Source organism: Kogia breviceps, chromosome 7 (assembly GCF_026419965.1).
Source record: "Kogia breviceps isolate mKogBre1 chromosome 7, mKogBre1 haplotype 1, whole genome shotgun sequence".
Taxonomy (NCBI): Eukaryota; Metazoa; Chordata; class Mammalia; order Artiodactyla; family Physeteridae; genus Kogia; species Kogia breviceps.
The window spans coordinates 49,064,372-49,079,915 of record NC_081316.1 but is presented as its reverse complement, the minus strand read 5'-3'; the positions used below and the strand labels follow the sequence as shown (position 1 = coordinate 49,079,915).

The following is a 15,544-nucleotide window of genomic DNA, read 5'->3' as shown; positions in this document are numbered from 1 at the left end:
TGGGGGAGGCACCTTAGTGGTTAATTCAGTTTAAGACTTAGGTTAAGTCTGCAAGTATATACTTACTGATGAGAGATGGGGTCATACAATCACGGCCACGCATCTTGGCTCATTCCCCGTCTGCCTGGGTCCACTTGAGGAATCCTGGGGAGATGCTCATAGGGGATGCTTGCTCCTGTCCCTCCTCCCAAATTGCCTGAGGGTGAATAATGCCAGAGCTTTTCAGGCTGCTTGAGGGAATTTCAGAAGCTATTGCAGAAACATGCAAAGACCTGATTTCTTCAGCATTGTGTCTGATGGATAGCAATGTTTTAATTGACCACATTAATCAGACTCTGGGCTGCTTTCACCTGGGCATTAAGTAAACAAATTCCTGAATATCTCAAACTCTTGGCTGGAAATGATGTTACAAATATTACCATGATTGTGGGACTGCTGACCAGAGTTTGTCCTAATCAAATCTAAAGCTCCCCATTTTCCTTCAAAGGGAGTATCTCTGTGTCTGAGGTCCTGGACTATGAATTATGCAGAAAGTTTTACCTGGTGGTGGAAGCGAAAGACGGGGGCACCCCCGCCCTCAGTGCCATGGCCACTGTCAACATCAACCTCACAGATGTGAATGACAACCCTCCCGAGTTCAGCCAAGATGTCTACAGTGCTGTCATAAGTGAAGACGCCTTGGTCGGGGACTCTGTCATTTTGGTAGGTGCCAGGGGGGTGGTCCAGATATCTGGGACTAATAATCCTCAAGAGAGTGAAAAAGTGTGCAGAGTGTCTCTTGGATTCTCTTTACACTTTCTTTTTTCAGTGTCCTTTGGTCCCCAAGAACTTTAGTCAGACACCAGTCTTTCAACTGCTCCTTCTACACATTGTCTGTTAGAAAGGGTCTGATAAAGTTCATTTATATCAAGGTGTAAGTGATCACTCATCACTTTCCTCCCAGGAGTGTATTTTTTTGAGAAACAAAACAGACCATGAGATGAATTTCTAATGATAGCTCCTACTAGTTTGTGACCTTGGATGACAAGTTAGTAGATGGCCAAGGACAGAATAAAAACTCCTTCCGACCCTCCCCGATACACACACACACACACACACACACACACACACACACACACACACACACACACACATATACAGAAGGACAGCTACAAATGGGATCAAGCTTAAGATTGACTGGTTACTCTTAAAGGAGCTCTTTCTGGAAGGAATTTTTTCTATACCAGTAAGAGCAAGCTATGTATTAGAGGACACAGGTTCTCTTAGACATAGAAATTATATTTGGGAACAGTGAGTCAGTCCCATCCTCAGCATTCTCATCACCCCTAGGTGGGAGAGGTCCCTTCCATCCACCCTCATATCTGGCTCCTGCAGCACCAGGTGTTCATTCTTTACACATCCAAGGTAGACTTCCCAGGCCATTTCTCCTGGGGCCTGAAACTATTACAAGACTATTTCCACACATATAAATCCCAACATCACCAATGTGGAGCAGCAGACAGTGGGGCTGTGTGTTTGCCATGTGGGAAAGGGAATTTTCTTGGACTTCCTTAACATGGAAAAGCGTAAGTTTAGAAAATACCTGACTCAGTGGCAGAGACCACTGTTTTGCCAAATTGGGAAAGAATCACGGAAGTATCCCTATCAGTTAGTTTTGGGTCTATCCTTACTGGCTCAAGGTCTGAGGAAAATCAGGCCTAACAAGCATCAGGCTGTTGGCAGATAAAAATGAACGTAAATAAAATGGCAGCTCTAGTAATGGTGCTTTCCTCCTTCGGCCAACCTCAAATCTCTTCCCCTGGTGCATGATCACTGGCATTGGTGAGTAGAGCGCCTAAGAAAACTCTGAGAGCTGTGCCCACTTGTACAGACCTGGGACCCTAAGAATAAACCTTTTCTCTGTCTGTCATGTCATGTCTTTGCTTTGTTTTGCTTGTGTCCCGTGAAGCTAATAGCAGAAGATGCAGACAGCCAGCCCAATGGACAGATTCTATTTTCCATTGTGAATGGAGATCGAGACAGTGAATTTGCTGTGGATCCTGTCTTGGGACTTGTGAAGGTTAAAAAGAAACTGGACCGGGAACGGGTAAGCTAGTTTAGGCCTGCTCCCTTCCCATCCACACCCACCCCTTCACTGAAATCAGGCACGGACTCCATGAGTATAAGTAAGAAGGTTCTCCATTCTAAATAACGGGAGTGGGTATTCCCTGGTGGTCCAGTGGTTAGGACTCTGCGTTTTCACTGCCGTAGCCTGTTCGATCCCTGATCGGGGAACTAAGATCCCATCAGCCTCGAAGAGCAGCCAAAAAAAAAAAAAAAAAAAAGAAACAGGACTTCCCTGGTGGCACAGTGGTTGAGAATCCGCCTGCCGATGCAGGGCACACGGGTTCATGCCCCGGTCTGGGAGGATCCCACATGCCACAGAGCGGCTGGGCCTGTGAGCCATGGCCGCTGGGCCTGCGCGTCCAGAGCCTGTGCTCCACAACGGGAGAGGCCACAACAGTGAGAGGCCCGCGTACCACAAAAAAAAAAAAAAAAGAAAGAAAAAGGAAACAAACAACAACAACAACAAAAACACACATTGAATAATGGGAGTAAATAGGGATGGACTGAAATGCAGCAGGAAGTATTTTCATTAGACCTTAGAAAGAATTTGCTGCCAATAGGTGCTGGTATTTTCTTATTTATGGAGGCTTTAAAGAAAAAGCAAAAAACTGACTTTCTAGATGGTTTGAAATTTGGTCCTTCCAAAGCAAGAAGGCAGAAAGGTATATTCAGCATCGGGATCCTGTGGTCCTGGTTTCAGGAACAGCACTGACCCTAAGTGAGCAGATACCTGATACCTAGATACCTGAAGGTATCTAGGTCAGAAAGAAAGATCCAGCAGATTCCTCTGTCCAAGGTTAAACGAAGTTTCTAAACACTGTCTTTTTTGACTGAAAATATGTCTTCAAAGTGAAATTTAAATATGGAAGAAGATGCCATCGGCATGATGCTTAAAAGTAGAAAGACTTCACTGGGTAATAAGAAGCCCGTAATATACTCCCAAAGTATCAAAACTAATTCTTAGGACAGATCAGTTGTGACAACTGTTATAGTCTGAACAACGGCCCAGAGCTGTGGTTCTAACCCGGGCTGACTTTACCCCCAGGGGACATCTGGCAATATTTGGAGACATTTTTGGTTGTGACAAGCAGGCAGAGGCAATATTGACTTCTAGTGAGTAGAGACCAGGGTTGCTGCTAAACATCCTGCAACGCACAGGTCCGCCCCCGACAACTGAGAGTTATCTGGCCCCAAATGGCAATTGGTGCCGAGGTTGAAAAACCCCGGTCTAAAGACTCAACGTGAAGATGGCTCATCTTCAGCAAAGCATTGTGAGCCTGCAGCGCCTGAGTGGGCCCAGAAGGGAGCAAGCGCTGTGATTCTTCACTGTCGGCCCTTTGTGCTTTGGCAGGTGTCTGGATACTCCCTGCTCGTCCAGGCAGTAGACAGCGGCATTCCTGCGATGTCTTCAACTGCCACTGTCAACATTGATATTTCCGATGTAAACGACAACAGCCCAGTATTTACACCTGCGAACTATACCGCTGTGATTCAGGTGAGCAAATCTGGCCTCCCAGGCTCTTGTCCTTATGCACTCATCCTCCTTCCTCCACTGTTAATTACTCATCATAGTTTACTCTTGTTTTCACCTAAAATCAACTCATCCCATCATAGGGCTAGTATGAAAAGAGCCTGATTCTTCTACTGTAACTGATTAATAAAACGTCGATAAGCGCTATGGCCAATGGGGTTCTTTCAAGTGTCAGGTGCTTTCCGTACACGGTCTGTCCTCACGACAGCCCTCACTTTATAGTGAAGGAGGTAAGGATCTGAGAGGTTAAGTAACTCAACCAAGATCATGAAGCTGTTAAGAGATAGAGTCAGTATTTGAACTCAGGTATGTCTTCTGAAAAGACTATTCTCTTCCCTCAGTGACAGGCTGCCTTTAAGCCACTTTGTGCTATTCTAGCAGGGGAGGGAGGTTGATACGAACCATCTTATTTGTCAAAGGGAGATTGGCCATCAGGCTAGAGCTATTCCTCATTAAAATCAGTCTTCCATAAGCAGTTTGTTTAGCCGTTTAAACCCACTTGCTCTCTAAAATTAAACTGCAGGATAGAGTGACTTACTGCTGATGTTCTGCTCTCAGAGAGAACGACTTTTCTTCCCAGCTATTTTTTTAAAAATTATTATTCAAAAGATATCTCGTGAGCACGGTACTAAGTGCCAAGCTACTTCCATTTCCCAGTATTTCTAGAAGCTGAAAGTCCGATTTCAAGAGGATCAGGAAATCCAGTCCAGGAATACTGTCAGCATGGAGGACTTACAGGAGACAGGGATGGATATATGTGTCTTGTGGGGACCACAGATATTTTAGGAAATCAGCCTCAGAATCACCCACCACGGGCTTCCCTGGTGGCGCAGTGGTTGAGAATCTGCCTGCTGATGCAGGGGACACGGGTTCGTGCCCCGGTCCGGGAAGATCCCACATGCCGCGGAGCAGCTAGGCCCGTGAGCCGTGGCCGCTGAGCCTGCGCGTCCGGAGCCTGTGCTCCGCAACGGGAGAGGCCACAGCAGTGAGAGGCCCGCATAAGGCAAAAAAAAAAAAAAAAAAAAAAAGAATCACCCACCACGGGTTCCCAGGGCTTTGTCGGTCGAAGGTGAGATGAGAGTGAGCCAGTCTTGAGGGGCACCTTTGGAACAACATTCAAGACTTTGAGTCTGGCCGTCTATAGGCCCCCAGCCCCCCTGCACCACTGAGCCCCCCCAGGATCAGGCTGAGCAGCTCTCTGCTCCCTTCCTACCTCTTTCTCAGCGAAACTCGGTTCCTTCCCCAGCGGTATTTTGGTTTCCTCTCCTCTCTGATGCTCCTTCCAGCAGCTGGGCATTGCTACTCCTCCCCAGCTTCCACAGAGCTCCCCCCAGGCTCTGCCCCTTCCCCTCGTGCTCTTTCCCTCCATGGCTCTGCTCCCCACCTGTCCCCACGATGCTGCTCTCCGCCTCCCCTCCCCCGCCTCCGCTCACTAGCCCAGCGCAAAATGGGCTCTGCCTACTCAACATTCAGTTTTATGACACGCGTCGATCAGCTTGACAGACTGTTCTCACACGCACTCCAGGAAGTCAGCAGGGAAAGAACAGAGACTCTGAGCCCATGAACGGTGACCGTGGCTTCTTGTCTGCAACACCGGGCCCTTCTGTGTTCTATTTCACCCTCCTTCCTCGGATGCAATCCCTCAGGCACACATCCTCTTACCCTCTCTCTCATATGGAGGAAATGGCTTTTATAGAGAGAGCAAGCAAATCAATAAATCTTCTATTTTGTGTGTGCTGAGGATACGGTCAGTGTGCAGCAATAAATCTACGCTGGGCTGGGACGTTTCCACAACTTATTCCAGAGGGAGACGTGTCTCCTCTCAAGGCCACTTGAGAGGAGAAGCAACCTGAGAAGTCTCTGAGGTTCTTGTCTCCTCTTTCTCCTGCAAAAAAAAAATGCTCCTCCCATTGTTCACCCCAGAATAATTTTCTTTTTGCAACATATGGTTCTTATAAGACTAATTCAGCGCCTAAAACATGAGTGTGCCCGCCCCGCCCGTGACTGCTGTCGTGAAGGGTATCATTGTCTCCATCTCTGTGACCCAAACTCAGTTAATCCGAAGTCAATGTCATCAGAAGGCCTGAACTAATGAAAATGACTTCAGGCCTGAGCCGTGGTAATGCTGAAGTCTAAACAGAGCAGAGCAAGGAAACCAGTGCCTGAGCCACCGAGGAGTTTAATTTGGTGTTTTCAAAGTAAGGGCAACCTTGGGCTCAAGAAGGAGTAACTAGGAGCCTCTGTGTTTCCATCTGGGGTAGAAGGCAGAGTTTCTGCAAAATCATGTTGGCATGATGACAGCCGGACTTCCGAAACTTTGATGAAGTTACAGATTCCTTTTCTCTTCGTTCGCTAACTGAGGAATATCCATCCCATCCCCTTTGCCTTCCCTTAAGAAACAGCAAAACTGTGTTCTGATGGCTGGGATGAAAAGCCCTGTTTTTTACCTGACACCCACCTTTGTATTTTTCCTGGGAAGTTGCCAGGATGTCCCCCTAAAGAGTCCGGTATTGTGACTTTGTGTCACCATGTTGGGCCTCCGCGTAACCGTGCTGTGGTAAGTGTGCCGAAGTGCTTTCCCATCCTGAAAGGTTGATGTTTTCTCGGCCCGAAAGGATTTCTGACATCGTCATGAAGGCTGGTGAGCACTGTGTATCTCTGGAGCCGTTCGGGTGAACTCAGGGCAATTCCAGCCTTTCAAGGACAAGGTGTAACCAGCAGCATCCTTGGAACCTGCAAACCCATTCAAAGCCAAGTCCTCATGTTTTCACCTGCAGCTCACTGTCTCACAGGGCAGTTATGGAGTGGCAGCCAAGGATGGGAAACATGACGCTTACAGAGGCCAGCACATTTTCAGAAGACAAGATAATATCACAGGGAATCCCTTCCGCAAAAAGCCCTGTTTCTAGCACAGCACTCTCAGCCGGTAATGATGGGTTTTTTTTAAAATGTGAAGAGAGGTGTAATTTTATCTTCCCTTTTAATATACTCTCTTATGCAGGAAAATAAGCCAGTAGGCACCAGCATTTTGCAGCTCGTGGTGACAGACAGAGACTCCTTTCACAACGGGCCTCCTTTCTCCTTCTCTATTTTGTCGGGAAACGAAGAGGAGGCGTTCATGTTGGACTCAGATGGGATCCTGCGCTCAGCCGTGGTTTTCCGGCACATGGAGTCTCCAGAGTATGTGCTGTGTGTCCAGGTACAGCCTCGTCCTCTGCCCGCATCAGGCCAGCTTTCTCTCGTGCTGGTTGCTGGGCCCGTTGGTTGGGTTTTCTTTGTCGAGCAAGTCAACATAATTCATTACTGTGCAGGAATGTTCCCCTTTTAACCTCAAATTCAATTTCACACCAATAAAAGTGGCCTCTGTATGTGAAATTGAACAGGAAGGAAAGGAAGCATCATTGTTCAAGAGGGACGTTCCCGTAGGGTGTGCAGGGCTGACGGTCACTGGGCTTAAATCTGCATTCTGAAAATTCCTGGGGTTCTAGTTGAGCCCCAAAGACAACTCATTTGTCAAGGCTTGCTGCTTGGTACTAAGAAGTTATTTCCCAGGTCAACCCAAGTGGGGAAGCAACCAATCCTTGTCCTAATGTGATTGAGCTATTTCATGGCCTCTGCTTTTGAAGGGACCTCTGCTTGGTAAGTTTCCCCAGTGAGAAGGCAGGGGAACAGGAGCTCAGGTGGCAATGGCCTCCCAACATTTCAGCTTCTTCAAGGTCATGGTGTAAAATGAAGTGAGACAAAGAGGCAAAAGTGGCGGTTATGGGAAGGGTGTGGATAGGAGCAGGAAAGAGAGAGCACCAAAAATTCACTGGGTGCAAATTTTGCCAGTACCAAGATGTGGGTCCCATCAGTGAAACTGAGTGACTTTTTTGACCCACAATTGGCACAGAGGGCAACCTAAACTCATTATTAATGGTTTAATGGTGGCAATAATAACAATAGTCATTCTTTTTTTTTTTTTTTTTTCTTGAAAAAGGGCTTCAAATGCTTGGCTTATTTATTTATTTATTTATTTATTTATTTATTTGTGGCTGTGTTGGGTCTTCGTTTCTGTGCGAGGGCTTTCTCTAGTTGTGGCAAGCAGGGGCCACTCACTCTTCATCACAGTGCACGGGCCTCCCACTATCGCGGCCTCTCTTGTTGCGGAGCACAGGCTCCAGACGCGCAGGCTCAGTAGTTGTGGCTCACGGGCCCAGTTGCTCTGCGTCATGTGGGATCTTCCCTGACCAGGGCTCCAACCCGTGTTCCCTGCATCAGCAGGCAGATTCTCAACCACTGCGCCACCAGGGAAGCCCAACAATAGTAATTCTTTATATAGCATTTAATTGTGTACCTTATTTCTTTGGATAAATTATGGCTTACTCTACTCCACGAAACCTTCCAAATTAATGACTTTTGGCTCCAAGCACATTGACAAACTCTTCAGTTGCCACCCACGCGTCCAATAATATATGTGAATGATTTTATATCACAGTATAGGTCCTCAGGGCAAAGAGAGAGTTTTAGTGCCTTCTCACAGAAGCTCGTACAGTTCTTTGCATACCTTCTCTGGTTGTTAGAGAGCATATTTCACAACTCAGACTTTGTAAACACCATGGAGAGCTTTCTCCTACTAGTCCCTTATATTAAACTACCACCAAGTCGCACGTTTCTGCCTTCATAAGGTCCCAGTGTGCATCAGGTATGTTCCCTTTGCCACCACCCCACTTTATTCTATATCGCCCGATACTCATACTATTGCAGAAGCCTCCTGGGTGTTCCTCTGGCTTCAGCCTCATTCTTTTCTGATCTATCCCTACACCCCTCCAGGCTAATCATTCCACTTTGATTATATCAGTCCACTTTGATTATGTCATTCCACTAAACCAGAGGTCAACAGACTGTAATAGCCCCTGAACCACATCCTGTCCTCAGCCTGTTTTTATAAGTAAAATTTTATGAGAACACAGCTTCACCGATTCCTTTACATATGCTCTGGGCTTCTTCTATGCTGGAATGATAGTTGAGTAGTTGATAGAGATCATATAACCCCAAAGCCTAAACTATTTCTTATCTAGCCCTTTACAGAAAAGGTGTGCCAACCCCTAAACTAAAACCATCTGAGCTCCCTAGTGCCTGTAAACTTGTGAATTCTGGCCCTTTCAGACTTTAGGCAGACATGACTGTCCAGTCCTTCTCAGGCCACAAGCCCATGAGTCTGCAACCTTACACCCAGTGGCTTCATGTCTTTCTGTCACCTTTCTGGTTTTCGACATCTGAGTGGGCAACCTCTGGCCTATAGAGTCCAAACTCATCACTGTCTTTTGAGGCCATACACAGTTTCACTTCAAGTTCAACCTAATTTGCTAAATTTATCTCTTCTTACATGAATTTTCCATTTCAGCATCTCTGGTTCATATAATTCACTTTTAACAGCATATGGTGATGGTAATAATAAAAATAACAACATGACATTAACTCTCACATACTATGTACTTCTATGAGTCAAGCCTGTGCTAAGTACGTTGCAATCACTGTGTCTGTTAATCCCCACAGTACAAGAATCCCGTGAGGTAGATATGACTATTTTATTCAAATTAAAGATACAGAAATTGAAGCTCGAAGAAGTTAAGTGACTTACTCCAGGCCAGACACATAGTGAGAGGCAGAGCCAAAATTCAAACTCAGGTCTCTGTGATGACCGAGCCTGTGCTTTTATACTGCCTTCTACATACAAGGACACATCTCCCCAGATGGTACCTGGCCTGCAAGGTCCTTTGCAGCCCCACATCCTGCGATACCCGCCCTGGGGACCCAGCCCCTGAGAATCTGCCCTTCTCAGAAGTCCTACAGCACTGATTACCTTCACATTGCACATGGCAGGTACTCAGTAAAGATCTGTTTCAGGGGAGTGGTTCTGTCAATTCTTATTTAAAGAAAGGAGTCAAAATGGGTTTGTTCAGGCTACCTATTTTGCCCTTCAGCGTACCATCTTTTATTCTAAACCTTGATATTGTGTACTTCTCACTTTAAATAACATTGTTTCTTAAATGTGCAGAAAAGTGCTGTCTGGTCCAATCAAAAGCAAAGAAGCCAAAGAGAACAAAGATTTCTCCTACAAGTGGGAATGCCTCTTTATGGGGTTCCCCAGTGGCTTCTGTCCAAAATCAAAACATGGCCAGCCTGTTGTGGGCATGCTGGATCCCATAGCACCCTCTGTTCTCCCTCTCAGTTCACCCCCCATGGCTTTATCGTGTTGACACATTTTATTGTCCAAAACAGAGCGTACATATGGGGACCCCAGGTGAGAAATCACTCCTCTTACTTAAATGCACATCCTCAACATCTTGCCGAATAGTGGCAGGGGACGGAGGAAGAAGCAAACGTGGTTAAAGGAACAGACATCTTCAGAGTTTTGTTGATTTTTAAAAAAAATTATTATGGGTTTTTTCTTACTTCCTTGGCTTTCTCTCTCTTGGTTGTTTTAGGCAAAAGACTCAGGCAAACCTCAGCAAGTTTCTCACTCCTACATCCGCGTGCGGGTCATCGAGGAAAGCATCCACAAGCCCACAGCCATCCCCCTGGAAATTTTCATTGTCACCATGGAGGACGACTTTCCTGGTGGGGTCATTGGGAAGATCCACGCCACAGATCAAGATGTGTATGATGTCCTCACATTTGCCCTGAAATCGGAGCAGAAAAGCTTGTTCAAGGTGAACAGTCATGATGGGAAAATCATCGCCCTAGGAGGCCTGGACAGCGGGAAGTACATCCTGAACGTGTCAGTCAGTGATGGCCGTTTCCAGGTGCCCATCGACGTGGTCGTGCATGTGGAGCAGCTGGTGCATGAGATGCTGCAGAACACCGTCACCATCCGCTTCGAGAACGTATCCCCCGAGGACTTTGTGGGGCTGCACATGCACGGGTTCCGGCGCACCCTGCGGAACGCGGTCCTCACCCAGAAGCAGGACAGCCTGCACATCATCAGCATCCAGCCCGTGGCGGGCACCCGTGAGCTGGACATGCTGTTCGCGGTGGAGACGCCCAACAGTGAGTTCTACAAGCCGGCCTACCTGATCCAGAAGCTGTCCAACGCCAGGAGACATCTGGAGAACGTCGTGCGCATCTCGGCCCTCCTGGAGAAGAACTGCTCCGGGCTGGACTGCCAGGAGCAGCACTGCAAGCAAGGCTTGTCGCTGGATTCCCATGCGCTCATGACCTACAGCACAGCTCGCATCAGCTTCGTGTGCCCGCGTTTCTACAGGAACGTGCGCTGCACCTGCAACGGTGAGTACGGCTCGGAGAGTTCCCTCCCCAGTCCTGAGCTTTCAGAGGTGGCCTGGGTTACCCTTCTGGCATGCATGCATTCGTTCATTCACTCATTGGACAAAATACTTACTGACCGCCAGCGATGAGCCTCATCACCATGAGGGATGCTGGGGCTGCAGGGTGAACAAAACAAGCTCCGCCCCTTCTCTGGTGGAGCATGTAGCTCGTGGGCAGCACAGACGTACAAACAGGCTGGCATAATCCATGTGATGAGTATCGCTAGGGGAAGTACAAAGTCCTGTGGGAGGACCCTATCAAGAGGGAAGGTTTCCTGAAGGGACTATCCTCTAGGTTGAGATAAAAGATAAGTAAGAATTAGGCTCTCTCTGTCTGACTTACTTCACTTAGTATGATAATTTCTAGGTCCATCTGTGTTGCTGCAAATGGCATTATTTCATTCTTTTTATGGCTGAGTAATATTCCATTGTACATATATGTGTGTGTATATATAGATATCTATAGATAGATACCACATCTTCTTTATCCATTCGTCTGTCAATTAGGTTGCTTCCATGTTTTGCATATTGTAAATAGTGCTGCGATGAACATTGGGATGCATGTGTCTTTTCAGATTAGAGTTTTTGTCTTTTCTGGATATACGGCCAGGAGTGGGATTGCTGGATCATACGGTAACTCTATTTTTAGTTGTTCAAGGAACCTCCACACTGTTCTCCATAGTGGCTGCACCAAATATCATATGATATCACTTACACGTGGAATCTAAAAAAAAAATTATACGAACGAACTTATTTACAGAACAGAAATTGACTCTCAGTCATAGAAAACAAACTTATGGTTATCAAAGGGGCAAGGTGGAGGGTATAAATTAGAAGTATGGGATTAACAGATAACAGTACTATATATAAAATAAACAACAAGCACCTACTGTATAGCACAGGGAACTATATTCAATATCTTGTAATAACCTATAATGGAAAAGAATCTGAAAAAGAATATACATATATATATGTAGAACTGAATAACTTTGCTGTACACCTGAAGCTAACACGTCATTGTAAATCAACTATATTTAAATGTAAAAAAAAAAAAAGTAGGAATTAAACGTGCAAAAACAGGTAGGGGAGGGACAGCATTCCAGTGGAGGGCCTGTTTGTATGAGGCTTAGGGACAAGACAGAAACCTACACTGAGGGGATTGAAAGAGATTTCCAGTGATGACAAAGGAGACTTGTGAGTCGGCCCAGTGATCAGAGAAGAGCCATTAGTCAGGGTGAAGTTCTAGAAATTATCTCAAAGCAATGGGAGCCATTGGCTCATCGGAGGGGGAGAAGTGACAGAATCAGGTCTGTATTTCATGAAGAGCCTGCTGGCTGCAGAGGTGAATGGGTTAGACGGGGCCGGGCCAGAGGCATGGAAACAAGTTCAGAAGCTATCACAGAGGGTAAAGGCAGCTGGATTTGCTTCAGTGAGAAACAGGGGCCAGATATTCTGGAGCACAGTCAAGGGGTGGATTCAGCCCTCAGAGCGGCAGAGATGGAATGGTTTGTATTTGTCGACGTAACTAGAGTCACTGAACCTTGACCTTCCTGGTCAGAGGCCATAGCTGCACAGAGTCGCATGACCATAGTGGTCAGCAAGAAACCTTGCTCTCTCCCTCTTTTTCTCTCTCTGACATGTGGTGCCATAAATTCACTGCCCTCTTCGAAGAAAATTGCACCTGGAGTTTTTCTAGCCAGTGAAAACTTGGCCTAAAGGTACTGTGGCCAGAAGAGAAGCCGTTCATAAAACATCCTTTAGGTAACTGAGGCCAGGCAGGGCCCCTGCCCTCTTCCCTTGTAGAAAGTTTTGTGTTGCACTTTGGAGAATGAGTTCATCAGAGGAAGGCCCCAGAGATCACAGTTCCCTCCGAGAGACCTTTTGATGACCTCCAAGCAGCCTAGAAGAGTGCTGGCCACTCACTCTGTGGTCCCCAGTGAATTCTGTTTGTGTTTTCATCAGGTAGATGCAGTGACGTCCAAACTGTTGAATATGTAAATTAGCTCCAAAGTAGCTCCAAAGTAACTCCAAGCATGTGTGCTAGGTGAAATGCATTTCTGGCAGATGCCACCAACATGCAGGATTTATGAATGCCAGCTGTCCAGACCCTACCTATATTTCCTTTGTAGGCAAAAATCGATTTATTCACCAAAGCTCTGCTAGAGCCTTCCTGCAGTGATTCACAGCAGGGTTCAAAAGAGGTTCGAGACAGGACAGGGCAGACTCTGCAGGAGAAACTAAACCAGCTAATTAATCCTTGAGCTCTGAGAACTCATTTCATTCAGTAAAAAACCGTGGTGCCGGCAATGTCCTAGGCACTGCAGATTCAAAGTGAAAAAAGACGCAGTCCCTGCTCTTAGGAGCTGGCTATTGTGAACTCAGCTGTTGCAAGTACCTGTTTGCATTAATAGTGTTATAAGGAGTGCTGGGGAGGAAAAAGGACAGAGTCCCTATCGTGGCCAGAGGAAAGCTTTCTGTGACATTTAGGCACCAGAGACCACCTATAGTCTAAGTTTTGAGGGATGAGTATGAGTTCTTTAAGAAGAGACAAGGGGAGGGCAGGCTTAACAGTTTTCTTCAAAGCAGGGATTTAGATTTTGCTGGAGAGAGGGGTCTTGCTCCACATTTTGCATGAGACACTGATGTTTTAAATGCAATGAGTTTCAAGGTGGTATCCTGGCCCAGGACTCCTGTCCTCGAGTCCCCATAAATCTTTCTACTCCCAGGAAACCCAGAATGCTGGAAGTTTTTGTGATTCAGCCCCCAGACATCCCAAGAGGAGGCTTTCTCGGTTTAAAGAGCGAGCATTTTCTGAACAAGAACTCTGTGCAGACTCAGCCCCACTTCTCAGCCTCTTTTCATCTTTAAGTCACTCTTGTAACTAAGCTGCAAAATAAAATACTGGATTTTAGTGGTAAAAGGACCTCAAAACATCATCCGGCCCAATCCCCATCTTCAGCAGCTGATATACGATAATCTCCCTTTTATAAATGTGGTAGGTAGCTCCCTGCCTTGCCGAGGGCCATACAGCTGGTGAGAAGGGCATGCTGTTTCAATAAAGGTTCATCTTGGGTCCCTGCTTTATTACCTGCATCTTAAGAACAGGAACTCTTCCATTTTTTATGATTCATAACCCCAGTGCTATGTACTCTTTAAGAATATTCAAATAACCCCATTTTTCCTGACTGATCACCAACCTCACAGACCCATGGCAGAATAGCAGAGGATCTCAGACTCCAGTGTGCCTGTGGCTTACTAGAAATGCACACTACAGAGACCCACACTCACATATAGCAGGAGGTTTTGGATGGAGCCTAGGAGTCACTATATATGTAGCCTGGGTGATTCTAATTCTGACGAGTTTGGTGAGGAAACCAAACTCTAAGAAATCTCACATCAACATAAAATAGAAAAAATTTCCTCTGGGTTCAGAGGGCAAACTCTTAATTATAATAGTAATAGCTCTCTCAGTTTTTCTGAAGTATCCTCTTAAATAAAAATACAGTGAAGAACTATTAAGGAAAGCATTAATCATTTTAGACATTTTCTCATTTATTGGAAAGGAGAGGTAATTGAAGTCAGTAAATGGCCCCAGGCCCCCAGACACACACACACACACACACACACACACACACACACACACACACACAGTATTGCAGCTTGTCTGTTTACCCTAGAAGGTTGGCAGAGACAATAAATGGACTTTCCCACCACTTGGTGGAATAATTAGGATGATAAATAGAGGTAGCTGCCCATTCTGGGCTGTGTAGTAATATTTGTACAGATTTGGCCTCAATATTCTACCCTCCTCCCAACTTCCAGCCCATCTTTCTCTCATGCAGACATTTTTTGGGTCAAATTAACATCATTTACATCTTAAACCAAAATGCTGAGTTGCTTTGACAAAACGAAAACAGGCTTGAAATTTAGTGCCCAAGAGCCTCATTATATTCCAGCCCCCATGAAGCATCACGTTTGAACAAAAGTTTGAGAGCTACAGAGTTCTGAGGTCGTGGGGTGGCTCCTGGTAAACTTTAGATGTTCAGTGAACTTTGGCACTTGGGTAAGAAAGCCCGACATCAACCTAAACGATGGGGAATGATAAAGGCCCTTGAGCTCCTATGCGGAAGCCAGAGGACAGAGCATTGGGGCAGCCCGTGGGGCAGTGGTGATTGTCCATTTTGGAAAATTTTCACTGATTTTTCAAAAGTCTAATCTAGAAATATATCAAAAAGGAGACTCTTGTGCAAGAGAATGGACTCGCTATGAGACCATCAGAGTTTAAGAGCAATGTGTTTATGAGAATGTTGGTGGAAGTGGATGCCTGATTTGTCTAATCCTGGTTCAGATATGGAACCCATATTAGAAACTGGAGCTCCAGTAAAATGCGTGGAGCGTCTGCCGTGGGTGAGCCCTGTGCCGGCAGGGGTGAGGGTGACAGCGGCTGTGCCCTCAGCCAGTGGTGTGTGATGCCACTGTAAGGGTTTGCAGGGCAGGGAAAAGAACACTGAGGGTGATGCCACCTGCACTAGGTCTGAAAGGATGCCTAGAATTAGGTAGGTGATGGGGAGGGAGTGCTCCAGGCTGAGGAGCATTAGAG

The 15,544-nt window shown here is 46.3% G+C and overlaps 1 protein-coding gene across 2 annotated transcripts in view; it reads left to right on the top strand.

The window, feature by feature from the left end:
- Window positions 1–15,544, top strand: part of FAT3 (FAT atypical cadherin 3) — a 719,190-nt gene that overhangs the window by 661,116 nt on the left and 42,530 nt on the right. For both annotated transcript variants that reach the window (XM_067038291.1, XM_059068671.2), the window contains 5 exons: window positions 488–702; window positions 1,949–2,086; window positions 3,458–3,601; window positions 6,639–6,836; window positions 10,108–10,906. In XM_067038291.1, the coding sequence (XP_066894392.1) occupies window positions 488–702; window positions 1,949–2,086; window positions 3,458–3,601; window positions 6,639–6,836; window positions 10,108–10,906 (1,494 nt within the window). The remainder of the gene's footprint in view (window positions 1–487; window positions 703–1,948; window positions 2,087–3,457; window positions 3,602–6,638; window positions 6,837–10,107; window positions 10,907–15,544) is intronic.